The sequence below is a fragment of the Atractosteus spatula genome, chromosome 1, assembly GCF_055471065.1.
Source record: "Atractosteus spatula isolate fAtrSpa1 chromosome 1, fAtrSpa1.hap1, whole genome shotgun sequence".
Taxonomy (NCBI): domain Eukaryota; kingdom Metazoa; phylum Chordata; class Actinopteri; order Semionotiformes; family Lepisosteidae; genus Atractosteus; species Atractosteus spatula.
The window spans coordinates 76,221,142-76,235,198 of record NC_142706.1 but is presented as its reverse complement, the minus strand read 5'-3'; the positions used below and the strand labels follow the sequence as shown (position 1 = coordinate 76,235,198).

Sequence of the window (14,057 nt, the reverse complement as noted above, 5' to 3'; positions counted from 1 at the left end):
CCTTTATGTCTGGGTGGACAACTGTGTTTTTAACCCAAATGCTAAAACAATTTACTGCAGCTGACAAGTATCACCCAAGTCTCTTAGCGGGTTAACTGAAGAGCTTCAGCTTCGTAGCACTAGAAGTCTCTTTCTATGGGGTGGTGGGGGTCAATGTAAAACAAACGGTTTGGGTCCCAGCCCTTATTCGCTTGATTTAACATGCTGCTGGCGGTTTGTAGTGATTGGGGGGCAGAGGAAGAAGAATACGTGTCACAGGTGCAGGGGTGCAGCTCATTTGGACATCTCTACTGGACAGCAATAAGACTAACTAATCAAGGACAACATCATAACATGACATAGCCGTCTCTGGGATTGCTGGCAATACTCCTGCTAAAGTACTTACTTTCTAAAGTAAACTAGTGCCAGTGGCTTTATTTGATGTGTTTTTTATATCTCTATTTCTGGACATTTCAAAGGCCTTCCCTATGTATGTAACTGTTCACTTTTCCAGTAGAAGGTTATGTTCTTGTTTATCTGATTTACTTGAAAACAGCTGAGTGTTGTGGAGTTTACAACAAGCTACCCTGGCTTCTTTCAAGAAATGGCTGCATAATATCCTGGGATTTCCCGGCTCCCAAGTTCTGAATGAAGTCGGAGTGGTATCCACTGAGTTGCAGGCTTTCCAGCGCTCCTATCAGATAAAAGCGAGGCTCGTGCCTGTTGGTGTGCACGCTGACGTGTGTTCTTTTGGGCTGTGACAGGGGAACTGTGGGATGGAGTCGAACAGCCCGTCGGACTTACAGATGGCAGAGAACCTCATCTACTACTCCAGGGAGGAGGGTAAGCAGGGTGGTGGCCTTCAGGGGCTCAGCCAGAAAGGGTCTCCACTTTAATTTAATTAAATTAATTAATTGAATTTAAATATGACATTTAAAAACACAATTTCAAACAGAATTAAACAATCTTCATGAATAACCAGCAGGGTGGTGGTCTGAGAGGAATGATGGTTTATTTCATCGAACCCTCTGCACAGCAAGGAAATCGCAACATTTCTTTCGCAGTTCTCTCAATGTACTGCCAACGTAGCGAATCTGACAGTTTGTTTGTTTTAGCTCAGTGCCAAACCCAGATCAGTCTAGTTCTGTTTCTCTGGCCTGTCTCCACTCTGGTCGGCCCTGGCCCACAGTGGCTGTGCTGCAGGGCTGCGCTGTGATTTCAGTGCTGTGTAACTGTGGTTCTCCAGGAGGCAAAGAGTGGTCTCTACTTCCTTATGGTCACATGCTGGGCACACTGCTGCTGCTAAAAATAGGAACAGAGCTGGTACTCTAAAGGCAGAGTACAGAGCACTACTTCCTTCCCTCTTGTTAAAATCAGTGTTCTAAGAAATGTTCCTATTTTAGGTGGCAGAAGTGACTTAGCTAAATATAGTTCACCACACCCTCATTTATATTTACAGTTTCTCTTTAGTGGGATTCTTTAGTGGGAATCGTGCCCCTTCAGAACATGTCGCCACACAGCACTTTACAACTGATGAGTGTGACAACTGCATGATGAATGAATAATTGAGCTGGTGGACACAGGTATTTCATGAAATAAGATAGAATAAAGTATCAGTAAAAATATATAAACAAATAACCCTTGTGCACAGAGAAAAGGAAAACTGCCTTAGGAGAAAATAAATCAGTCAGGGTCCAAAGGTTTTCCTTCCCTCTAGGCTACAGGAAAGAGCTCAGAAAGTTGTGAGCAGTTCCTCACTGTAACAGGTGCAGTTGTGTGGTTTTCATGCCTGAGTCGTGATGGCCCAGCTAGAAGGACAGACACTACGTCTGTATGCCTGCTGAACTGCAAGAGATTTTCCATGAGTGACACTTTACATTACTGGATAAATGTCTAACCAACAGGCAGATACCTTGATGTTTGGCACAGTCACAGGGCGGGCTTGAGGACATGACTGATTGGATCTCAGGTTGTCTGTGTCTCTTGCAGAACTGCCACGCAGTGTGGATGATGGGTTTGCACGGCTTGTGCAGAGGACGAGCTGAAGTTCTCTGACACTTTCAGGGGTTCCTCAGTGTGTGCTGCAGCTGCTGGGTTTTGTCAGGGCCTACTCTTTTACGCGTTTTCCTGCCCCCTTCTGTGCTGTAAAGCTGATTAGATGCAGTGATGCTCCCTGTGTGGCCAAGGTATCCATGTGGGCCAAGCTCCTCCCTGCTTGGTGAACAGGGCATTTCTCTGCTTTGGTTTAGAGATGTTTGCAGCCCCTCACCAGCTCTGTGTGCCGTGTCTCCTCACAGTGAATGAGTTCTGGGTCAGCACCCAGAGGACGGAGGCGTCGGAGCGCTGTGGGCTGCAGGGCTCGTACTGCCTGAAGGCCGACAACAACAGCCTGGTGCTGAAGGACCCCAAGACCAACAAGAGCCTGTTGATCTGGCCGTACAAGCTGCTCCGCCGATATGGCCGGGACAAGGTGAGTCCCTGGACACAGCAGGTCGAAGGCTCTGGACAGCAGGTTGAGGGCACTGGGCTCTGGGCTCTGGACACAGCGGGTTCTGGGCTCTAGGCTCTGGACACAGCAGGTTGAGGGCACTGGGCTCTGGGCTCTGGACACAGCAGGTCGAGGGCTCTGGGCTCTGGACACAGCAGGTCGAGGGCTCTGGGCTCTTGACAGCAGGTCGAGGGCTCTGGGCTCTGGACACAGCAGGTCGAGGGCTCTGGGCTCTGGACAGCAGGTCGAGGGCTCTGGGCTCTGGACAGCAGGTTGAGGGCACTGGGCTCTGGACAGCAGGTCGAGGGCTCTGGGCTCTGGACACAGCAGGTCAAGGGCTCTGGGCTCTGGACACAGCAGGTCGAGGGCACTGGGCTCTGGACAGGTTGAGGGCACCGAGCTCTGGACAGCAGGTTGAGGGCACTGGGCTCTGGACAGCAGGTCGAGGGCTCTGGGCTCTGGACACAGCAGGTCGAGGGCTCTGGGCTCTGGACAGCAGGTTGAGGGCACTGGGCTCTGGACAGCAGGTCGAGGGCTCTGGACAGCAGGTCGAGGGCTCTGGACAGAGCAGGTCGAGGGCTCTGGGCTCTGGACAGCAGGTTGAGGGCACTGGGCTCTGGACACAGCAGGTCGAGGGCTCTGGGCTCTGGACAGCAGGTCGAGGGCTCTGGGCTCTGGACACAGCAGGTTGAGGGCACTGGGCTCTGGACAGCAGGTTGAGGGCACCGAGCTCTGGACAGCAGGTTGAGGGCACTGGGCTCTGGACACAGCAGGTTGAGGGCACTGGGCTCTGGGCTCTGGACACAGTGGGTTCTGGGCTCTGGACACAGCAGGTTGAGGGCACTGGGCTCTGGGCTCTGGACACAGCGGGTTCTGGGCTCTGGGCTCTGGACACAGCAGGTTGAGGGCTCTGGGCTCTGGGCTCTGGACACAGCAGGTCGAAGGCTCTGCAGAGTCCCTGCCTATACAGGGAGTGCAGGATGTGTTGCTTGTCAGCATATCAACCACTTAGCAGCCTCCAATAATGAGGCATAAGGATTACGGACATTCTGCAGCTCATGTATCTTAATCTGAAGTTTAAGAATAACAGACCAATGTTTAATGTCACAAAACGAGAAAAAAGGAAGTGATATAGTATTTCCTCTCTTTAAAAGATAAAAATAAATTCAGGCAAGGAGAAGTGTTCCGGAGAACTACACTTTTCAGTTTGACTTGACAGAGATGATGAGGACATGGAGCATGATGGCATTGGTAATATAGAAACTCTGAGAGGTTTTTCCATCTTTTCTGTGGGGGTTAATGCAGGCATACACTTCAGCTCAATTCTAGGTACCTCTTTTAGCTCCATGGTGACCATTAACCTGCATGTGCAGCTTCTTGCACCAGTATGCACTGCCTTCCAGCGATGTCTCATTGTGCTGAATTACAGTGAATTTTTTAAATGAAAACACGAAGCACTTTTCTGGATAAAATGCGATATACGTGTCAACACAGTTGAAGTCGCTGGTTTGCTGCAGTCGACCCCTGCATCTGCTTATCTTCTCCAGGACACTTGAAGACCATTCGTGTGTGAATTTGAACATCTCACTTCATCTCCTTTGCTAAAGTTAGCAGGTCCCCTTATTGGGTGGTAAAAGCATTTCCATTTACATGTGACCGTTATGGTGCATGTGCTGGTTGTCTGAGCACACAGTATCTGGGCGTGCTCGGATGTGGATGTGACACTTGTTTCCAGCCTGTGTGGGTTTCCTGCAGTCAGTAGCAGGCCCTTGTACTTTCCACTGCCGCACAGCTGCTGCGAGAGAGGATGTGGTGAAGAGGGAGCGCGGGGCCCTGTGACGTCAGGCCAGCCGCTGCCGACAAGCAGACAGTCGCTGACCCCCACTTCGCACATCTAGCCCTCGGTCTCTGCCCCAGGGACAGCAGAGCACGAGACCAGTTACAAAGGAGCAGGCTTTCAGCCTGTTGGAGCGTTTAGTAGGTAGTACTTCATTGATAAGAGGATCTCATCCAGCCATCACATGGAAGAAGTCAGGGTATCAGCTTGGAAGCTTGTTCTCAGATTTAAATGCATTTCCACTTAGTTTCAGCATTCATCCTCAAGAATAACACTGGAGTGACTTTGCGAATTCCTTTGAGGATGTTTAATACTAGGTCTCCTCATATTCTTCTCTGTTCAAGACTAAAAATGTTCAGTGCTTTCAGCCTGTCAGTGTAGCTCATTCCCTTAAGCCCTGGAATGTACCTGTTTGCTTTTGCTGGACTGATTCCAGGGCAGCCATATCTTTTTGATAAAAATATTTTGGGATTAGTCCAGGACCTACAGCTGCCCCTGTGCTCAGTCTGCTATGTCCAGGCTTTCCAGGAAAGTATCCATGAATGCCACACTGAATACAAAGTTCCAAAGTTACTAACAATCAATCGATCGATCAAGGTTTATCAATGCACAAACAGTACCGCATAGAGCGGTGTTGTCAGCAATTAAATGCTTTTATCCGCAAGCTGGTTAAGAAGGATAGAAGAGCAGAAGGACAGAGGTATATAGGGATTAAGATAAGATTACGATACAATAAATTATACAATTGCTATTTACAATACAATTACAGATTGTGCGAAAGTAACACAAGGATAGGAGGTATTTAGCGCTCTTCGTATGTGTCCTGAGAGTGCACATGACAGGAGGGCGCCGGTGCACCTGTCAGTTCAAGCAACAGTGACCAGCAGTGGTGTTGCCATCTAGACCTCACTCCAAAACCTCATGGGAGCCCCGCGCTGTCCCCGTGCGTGTCCTCGGAGAGCTGAAGCGCTGTCCCCACTGTGTGTCCGCGGCGGAGCTGACATGCTGTCCCCACTGTGTCCGCAACGGAGCTGACGCACTGTCCCCGCTGTGTGTCCGCGGCGGAGCTGACGAGCTGTCCCCGCTGTGTGTCCGCGGTGGAGCTGACGAGCTGTCCCCATGTGTGTCCGCGGTGGAGCTGACGAGCTGTCCCCGCTGTGTGTCCGCGGCGGAGCTGACGAGCTGTCCCCGCTGTGTGTCCGCGGCGGAGCTGACGAGCTGTCCCCATGTGTGTCCGCGGCAGAGCTGACACGCTGTCTCCACTGTGTGTCCGCGGCAGAGCTGACACGCTGTCCCCATGTGTGTTCGCGGCGGAGCTGACACGCTGTCCCCACTGTGTCCGCAACGGAGCTGACACGCTGTCCCCATGTGTGTCCGCGGCAGAACTGACGAGCTGTCCCTGCTGTGTGTCTGCGGCGGAGCTGACGAGCTGTCCCCGCGGCGGAGCTGACACGCTGTCCCCGCTGAGTGTCCGCGGTGGAGCTGACACGCTGTCCCCATGTGTGTCCGCGGCGGAGCTGACGAGCTGTCCCCGCTGTGTGTCCGTGGCGGAGCTGACGAGCTGTCCCCGCTGTGTGTCCGCGGTGGAGCTGACACGCAGTCCCCATGTGTGTCCGCGGCGGAGCTGACGAGCTGTCCCCGCTGTGTGTCCGCGGCGGAGCTGACGAGCTGTCCCCGCTGTGTGTCCGCGGTGGAGCTGACACGCTGTCCCCATGTGTGTCCGCGGCGGACCTGACGAGCTGTCCCCGCTGTGTGTCCGCGGCGGAGCTGACGAGCTGTCCCCGCTGTGTGTCCGCGGCGGAGCTGACACGCTGTCCCCATGTGTGTCCGCGGCAGAGCTGACGAGCTGTCCCCGCTGTGTGTCCACGGCGGAGCTGACACGCTGTCCCCACAGTGTCCTCGGTGAGCTGACAAGCTGTCCCCGCGCGTGTCCTAGGAGAGCTGACACGCTGTCCCCGCGCGTGTCCTAGGAGAGCTGACACGCTGTCCCCGCGCGTGTCCTAGGAGAGCTGATGCGCTGTCCCCACTGTGTCCTCGGTGAGCTGATGCGCTGTCCCCGCTATGTCTTTGGCAGGTGATGTTCTCCTTTGAGGCTGGGCGCCGCTGCGAGTCCGGGCCGGGCAACTTCACCTTCGAGACCAAGCAGGGCAACGACATCTTCCAGATCGTAGAGGCGGCCATCCGGGAGCAGAAGGCGCAAGCAGAGGAGAAGCACCAGAGCTGCCCGTCGCTGGACTCCGACAGCCCGGCCATGCAGCAGATCTGCAGCGCCATCGCGGAGGCCTGCCGGGGGGCTACCCCTCAGCTCCTGGAGCCCGAGAGCGACTCGGGGGGCAGCAAGCCCAGCTCCGCCGACGGCGTCTTTGGCAAGAGGGAGGGTTGGCTCCCAGAGGAGGGCAAGACGCTGAAGACCCGCAGTCTTCCGGACCCCCCTGGCCTGGCCAGCAAGTCCCCTGCCTCCGTCACGCCCCCACGCTCCCCGCTGTCCCGCGGCCCCAAAAGCAGCGCCCTGCTGGAGGACCAGTGCAGCCTGTACTCGGAGCCCATGGACTCCGTGCGGCTGCCTCTGCCCGCGGCCGAGGCTCTGTACTCGGACCCGGTGGACAGCATCAAGCCGCCCACCCCCTGCCCCCGCATCCGCGCCACCGTGGAGGAGGGGCCGCCCAGGCCGGGGAAGACGGAGCCGCTGTACTCCGACATCTACGACCGGGTGAGCTTCGACCTGGCCCAGCGCGCCGGCGGGATCAGCCTGGACGGCCGACCCCGGAACGGGGGGGGCCAGGCGGCCAGGGGCAGGGAGGAGCACATCTACGACGAGCCGGAGGGCCGAGCCCCCCACAGCGCGGTGCTGTATGACGAGGCGCGGCTGGAAGCCAACGCCTGGAGGAAGCAGGGCCTGGAGGAGCTCACGGGGCACGAGATCCCCTACAACCCGCACATGGACGATTACTCCGTGCCCGCCTTTGGCAAGCAGCCCCCCCCTCGCAGCAAGGGGCCCAAGCCTCTCCCGGCCCCCAAACCCAGCAAGGTGGCCCTGTCTCGGGAACTGCGGAAAGAGCCCATGCCGCTGCCGCAGGCCAAGGGCACCGCCAACCTCAACAACAACAACAGCAGCAGAGACAGAGACCTGTACAGCCAGGTCATGAAACACAAGCCTCCCAGCAGCGTCTGCCCTGTGGACTCGGCCCTGGGCTCGCCTGACATTATCTACGATAACCTAGGGGAAATTTAGACCCCCTTCCTCCTCGCTCAAGGAAGACTCACCCCTCTGTCAGTTCAGCTGTGGTGGTATCTGTCTGTCTGAACCTTCTCCTGTAGGGACCCGCACAACGGGGATGTGCAGGCGGGGGGCTGGCAAAGCACTTGTCCATAGGGTGACCGTTGGGCCCACTGCATTACTAGTACCCAAATGATCTGATTGGAATAATCCAGGGTTTGACAACACGGTTGGGTTGCTTGATTCCCACAAGCTGCGCCCCTGGAAGTGAGAAAGTATGGTCTCTACGAATCTACATAATGGCAGAATATGTCGATGAATGTGTGCAGCAGTGAGTGGGCTCTGCGTGCAGCATGCTGAGGCTGCACTCCGGCCCCCCCCGCAGACGCACAGCACCCCCGCGCCTCAGGGCAGCGCAGTGACGCACAGCAGCCCATCCCTCCAGCGGGACTGGAACTCGGACAGGGTCCTGGAAACTCGCCCTCGCCGTCTTTTCTTTCTCCAGGACCAGCATGAGCTGCCTTGATTTTGACCGTTTTCTTTCCTTTTTTCCTGAGTGATTAAACATTCTGATTTAGAAAAAACGTACAAGTCCTGTTAACTGTGCTGCAGGTTCGTACTTCCGCTGGGGGCTACAGACAGGATTGATGCATGATGGCGAGGCTGAACTTGCTGGAGGCCTGGTGCCTTTGGCGCAGTCTCTGGCCTGATGTTGGACTGTCTCATTTCGGGGAAGCCCTCAGCCCAGCAGGTTTTACTGCACCACGAGGTGTTGTGAAACCATCAGAAATTTTCACCCGCATGGTTACAATACTAACAAGCACTGAGGGCAGTAGCTCCTAGCCTTGCTCCATGCAGCATACAAGTGCTCCTTTTTGAGCTAATGATAGGCTTTTCTGGGCAAACACTGCTTAAGTCTTTTCCACAGCACAGCTTTAGACAACCTTGAATCATCTGGTGCAGAAGACGAGAGATCCCAGACCTGACATGTCTGCTCCTGTGCAGAACAAGAAAATCATGCAGCATCTGAAAGCTAGAGGACAGCACAAGACCCCTGGCATGTTTACAGCTGCCCAGAGAATCTGGGGCCCTGGATTACATTTTAATTTATTTTTTTTAAATAAACCCGATGACTGTCAATTAACTCAATAAAATAAATGTTTTTAACAAAATAATAAATACAAATTGCTCTTATGCAAGTTATGCAAGTGAATTTCATCAAAGCTTGATTTTAAATCATGTTTGGGAAAAAAATTGTATTTTTTTTCTGGATCCAGTCTCTCATTTGCAGCTGTAGACCATCTGTTTAGCCGAGAATACATGACAGAGAAGGTGTTTGTCCTGTTTGGCCGTCTTCGCACACTGGTTTTCTTAGATCATTGCTTTAGACTTTCAATGCCAAATTGAAAGACTTGATATGTGGACTAACCTGAGCTAGTTAGTCCTGTTGGGAAGACCAACCTGATCCATCCTGTGCTTTGAAAGGGCAGGCTTTGGAACACACAGTAAGCTGCGGGCTGCTTTGCTTTTACAGGCAAAACTGTGATCACACACAGTGAAAGTTGAAATAATAAAGAGAAAAGAAAGGAGATATTTCCCTTGTTCTGTCATTTATAATTGTACCAGTTCCCTGATCAAGTGCTGTTGATGGAAGTTTTGAAATTAGCCTGTGAAAGCACAGAAAACCTGAGTAGCCTTTGATATTTTTGCAGTACTATGTTACTATTCCTGTTACCCTGCAGAAAATCGCTAGAAATGAAAGTGCCAATAGCTAGGCTTCACTGAATTAATGATGTGTACATATGCAAAGAATGATGTTTAGCACCAGTAATGACCTTTCATGTATTCAGAAGCCATTCATAAAGGTCTGACAGCTTCTTACCACATGCAAAAAAAAAACACCACACAACCAATGTTGGCAGTAAGAGCACATAAAAACCACATTAGGAAGAGTGCTAGAATAGATATAGTGTCTATTGTGAAATATGGCATCCACAGCACCTCAACAAGGGCTGTATTTGTCCTTTGTATTCGACAACAGTATCTTGCACAGCAGAAGTCTACTTTCAAGGGAAGGGAACACACATACTCAACCATACTGCATTAGTATCACATACAACCCTGCATTAATACACAATTACTGCATTATCAACACAAAACATACTGCATTAATAGGGCAAAACAGTCCATTAATAGCATGCACATAAATCCAACACTGCATTAATAACACACAAAAAAAACACTGCAGTAGTAACACACTGCATGGATACACAAACCCATTAATAACTCATTCTACACTGAATTAAAAACAGCATTGATTTGTAATAACTATAAAACAAATGAATTTGAGAGGGAGCTCCAGGATTCCTTTCTACAGGAACCTGTGCTTGAGCAAGAGGTTGATTAAACACAGCTACAGCCTTACTGTTAGATAAACTGATCGCATTGATTTTCTAAAATACTGTACTGCCCACGTACCCGAGAGCATAGTGCGCTCCAGGATCACATTTCAGACGGGCATGTGTGTCCCAGGGGACAGTTCTGAACACACTGCATGTTAGTTATATTATAAACATTTATTGACGACCACACTCGTTGTTGTAACCTACATACACACAATACAAAAAATAACAACACAAGTTTCAAATGAAAAATAATTAAGTATTGATTCACTTGATTTGAAAGCACAAATCTGATTTCCTTTGTGCAGAATTTTCTCTAGTCATACATTTCTTTCCTTGAGTGTTTTGCTGATGCAAAACAACATTACCAGGCTTTGTTGAAAAATGAAAACAACTTTATTAAGACCATATATTTATTTAGTAAATAGAGGGCACTGAAGTTTTTTTTAAAACAGAACACAGTACAAACTTTGCACTCACTTTCGCCTTGCCATACTCTAGTCAGAGTCATACATTTTTTTATTAAACCGCTGCAAACCACTCAGTCACTCTTTGCTTCTTCACCCCTGCCCACACATTTCCCTGAGAACAGGCCAGTGATTATTTATTGAGTCACAACTCCACAATATAAGAACATAAGAATATCAGCAAACAAAAGCAGGCCACTTGGACCATTAAGTTTGCTTAGTAGCCTGTAGCTAGTATATCCAAGGATCCTGCTGTTTCCTGAAAGAGAGCAACCACGTGGCTGGGTGGCTAGTTGCATTCTCCTACGATCCTTTGTGTCAAGTACTGCCTCTTGTTCACCATTTTAAATGCAGATCCATTCAATTCCTCTGTAGTTCCAGAGACACTATACTGTGCAAATAATAAAACACTAAACACAATCTCAACACAGTACAAGCACCTTCATCCACATCCCGGGCCTGGCACTGTGTACCAACAAAGAAACTCCACAGCCATCACATGAATATTTGAGAAATCCCTTTAGTTTACAATATCACCTTCTGCTGTGGAGAGCCTAGTAATTCATACTCTGATGAGGTGTTGCAATAGGTACTATTGGTCCATTTAGACGCAACATCTTATGAAAGATTCTGATTATAATTTCAGATCTATGTAGTGCTACAGTACATGACAACAAGCTGCAAAAACATCCCAACATCTCTAAAGTTTTATTTATTTAGTCTTCAACTTGTAAAATATGCATTTTCAAGTATTCATACTGGTAAAATCACAGAAATGTAGATCAGGTGACGTGATAGACTACAAATAACAGAAGAGCCACTTCGTCCACCGCTGAAGTGCTGAAGCCATTCTGCACCAGCAGCCCCACCCCCAGCAGCAGATCAGGTGCAGAAGTGTGATGTCACTAGTCCCATTCAGCAAGAGCTTTAGAAAGGCCACACAGTAGAAACCCAGAGTCTAAGCCAGGACTAATACACCCCTACTCTTAGGCATTATATAATGCCTTGGTCTCTCCAATGATCAAATAGACAAATAGTCATAAATGTCCTCCTGACTGACACCAATGCATATATTCCTATATCACCTGAAACCTGGACAAGCCCTGATGATTCTACACCACCAGCCGAAGCCTCATCAAAACTGATTTTCTTATCTTCACAAGGACTGTGCATCGGGTCAAGGGGGACTAGCTGTAACCCACAGAGGAATACTCATCCTTTCAACTACTGTACATTCGCTTCATCTTTAAGTGGTAACGTCCATCCTTAGGTGCCTATAGGCCTGCAGGACCTTTATGGTGGAGTTTAATGAATTCCTATCTAAGTCTAAGTGATTTTAACATGTTGATGTAGAAAATGATGCCCTTGTTAAGAGCCTTCTGCCTGTTCTTGGGGCTGTAGGTTTAATTCAGCAATATGTAGACCCTACATGCTCTCATAATCATACATTTGTCCAAGTCAATACCATTGGCCATTGTCAGTGGTATTATTATCCCACAAATAAAATATTACACCTGAAGAAGGCTATACAGCCGAAATGTTGTGTTTCCTTTCTTTTCAGCTGGAATAAACCCGTTACCTGTTCCTTTGCAGCCTACTCATGCTGATGCAGCTCCCTACTTGAACTACTTTACCCAACAAATGTTTCATCTTAATGATGTCAAAACCTAATAATCAATAAATACAAATAATACCATTATTATTGATTTATTAAGCAATATTAATAAATCAATAACAATAAAAACCCAATCTCAATAATCAAAACCCAGAAGTGTCAGACCATTACTTTCTAAGCTCTGTTCGACTAACCTTCAAGAGAAACACATTCGTACACTACAGCTAGGTCATGATGCTGTCATGAGGTTTTCAAACACACTCGCCACCCTTGAATTTACCCAGTCAGGTTCAGAGGATCAGCGGCTAGGCACACATAATTTGACTCTGAGCAGGATTCGGGATTCAACAGTGCCCTTAAAAACAACTAACTTTCCTCGTGGCTTCATGGCAAAACACATTCACTCTAATTATACTGTCTTAGCAACATTTAGTAGTGTTAACAGGCCTAATGGTTCAGTATGGTCTTCACCCCACTCATGTTCCTGAAACAGCTTCAATCAGAACAGCGAATGATTTGCTTCGGTGTTGGGACACTGATAACATTTCTGATCTTGAACTGGAGATCTAAGTCCACACTTTGACACCGTTACCCATCAAATACTAATTCATCAATCAGAAACTTGAATCAACAAATAACGGTTGGCAGTAGAGCCTCCAGCTACAGGGCCACTATATAGTGGAACATCCTCCCTAACACATAAAAGATGCCCCTCTGCTCTCAAAACTCTCTTAAACGAGGCTCAAGGCCTATTTCTTTAATTGCCAATGTTCCAAGTGTGTTATATCATTTTATTTAGCTTAACCCATGGTCTTCCAGGCAGATACTGCAACACCCATTCCCTTCTTTTTATATTCCTATTGCATGTGTCCCAGTGCTAGGACCTGACACAGAACTTGCAGGTCCTCACAGACTGTGACATCAGAACCTGGTACCTAGAACCTAGACCTCAGCTGCTTCACTCTGCTTCGCTCAGATAACCCTGAGGACAGACCAGGCCGGCAGGATCTCAGCATGGAGCTCTGCAGAGACAGCTCGTTATCTGGTACGATTAATGTGGCACTAAGGCGTTGGCTGGAGGGTGGCAGCCATTGAGCCTGGGAGCCCCTGAGGTTTCTCCCACTGAAGTGGGAGTTTGGCTCCCCTCTTGGTGCCCACATGGTCTGCTGTTGCTGTACATCATCATCAGCTGCTGTATCATCCTGTAAAGCTTTCTGTGGCAAACCGTTGTGAAAGACACCATATCCAATCAAGATTGGTAAATAGACTGTTTTGTGCAAAAACTATAATACAGAACTTAATCTGCAGTTAAAACAGACATCCAGTTATGATTCTTTTTCCACAATACTGTTTTTCATACCTCATGAGATCATGCTCAGTTGGTGTGCTGATTTCTGGGATATCAAGATTTAGAAGAACTGTTTTTCATTCCATTTTTAACATCATTAAATACATGATTACTCCCAAGTTAGTAAACATAATGCTGCATGATGTTTATTGTTTTAAAAAATTAAAACAAAAACAATCCCGTAATTTATCCAATTAGTTCTGTCTCTATATTTTTCCTTGGAACTCACTGTTCAAGTTCCCAATATTCCCAATTCCAGTGCCTTTGGAATTGGTCTTTGTTGCAGGATTTGCCATTTTCTCCTACTGCAGTTTTAACTATTCTTAATTGTCCAATACAGAAATAAAACTACAGAAGCTACAACTCACTCATCAACATCAAATATTGTGGAGCGGTAGCTCTGTGGCTCAGGATCTGCGCCTGCGGCTGGAAGGTTGCTGGTACAAATCCCGTGAATGGCAGAGGAATCCTACTCTGTTGGGCCCCTGAGCAAGGCCCTTAACCCCAACTGCTCCAGAGGTGCTGTACAATGGCTGACCCTGTGCTCTGACCCCAAGCTTCTCTCTCCCTGCCTGTGTCTCATGGAGAAAAGCTGGGGTATGTGAAAAGATAAATTCCTAATGCAAGAAATTGTATAGGGCTAATAAAGAAACATTATTATTATGCATGAGAGACATTTTAAAGCTGATTCAAGTGTATTTCAA

General features: G+C 49.0%; 1 protein-coding gene across 1 annotated transcript in view; it reads left to right on the top strand.

The window, feature by feature from the left end:
• The window catches only part of dok1b (docking protein 1b), a 30,875-nt gene extending 21,765 nt beyond the window's left edge, over positions 1 to 9,110 (top strand). Inside the window, exons 3-5 of the mRNA XM_088923675.1 lie at positions 744 to 822; positions 2,277 to 2,449; positions 6,379 to 9,110. Coding sequence (XP_088779801.1) covers positions 744 to 822; positions 2,277 to 2,449; positions 6,379 to 7,536 — 1,410 coding nt within the window. The 3' untranslated portion in view covers positions 7,537 to 9,110. The remainder of the gene's footprint in view (positions 1 to 743; positions 823 to 2,276; positions 2,450 to 6,378) is intronic.
• The last annotated feature ends 4,947 nt before the right edge of the window (positions 9,111 to 14,057 follow it).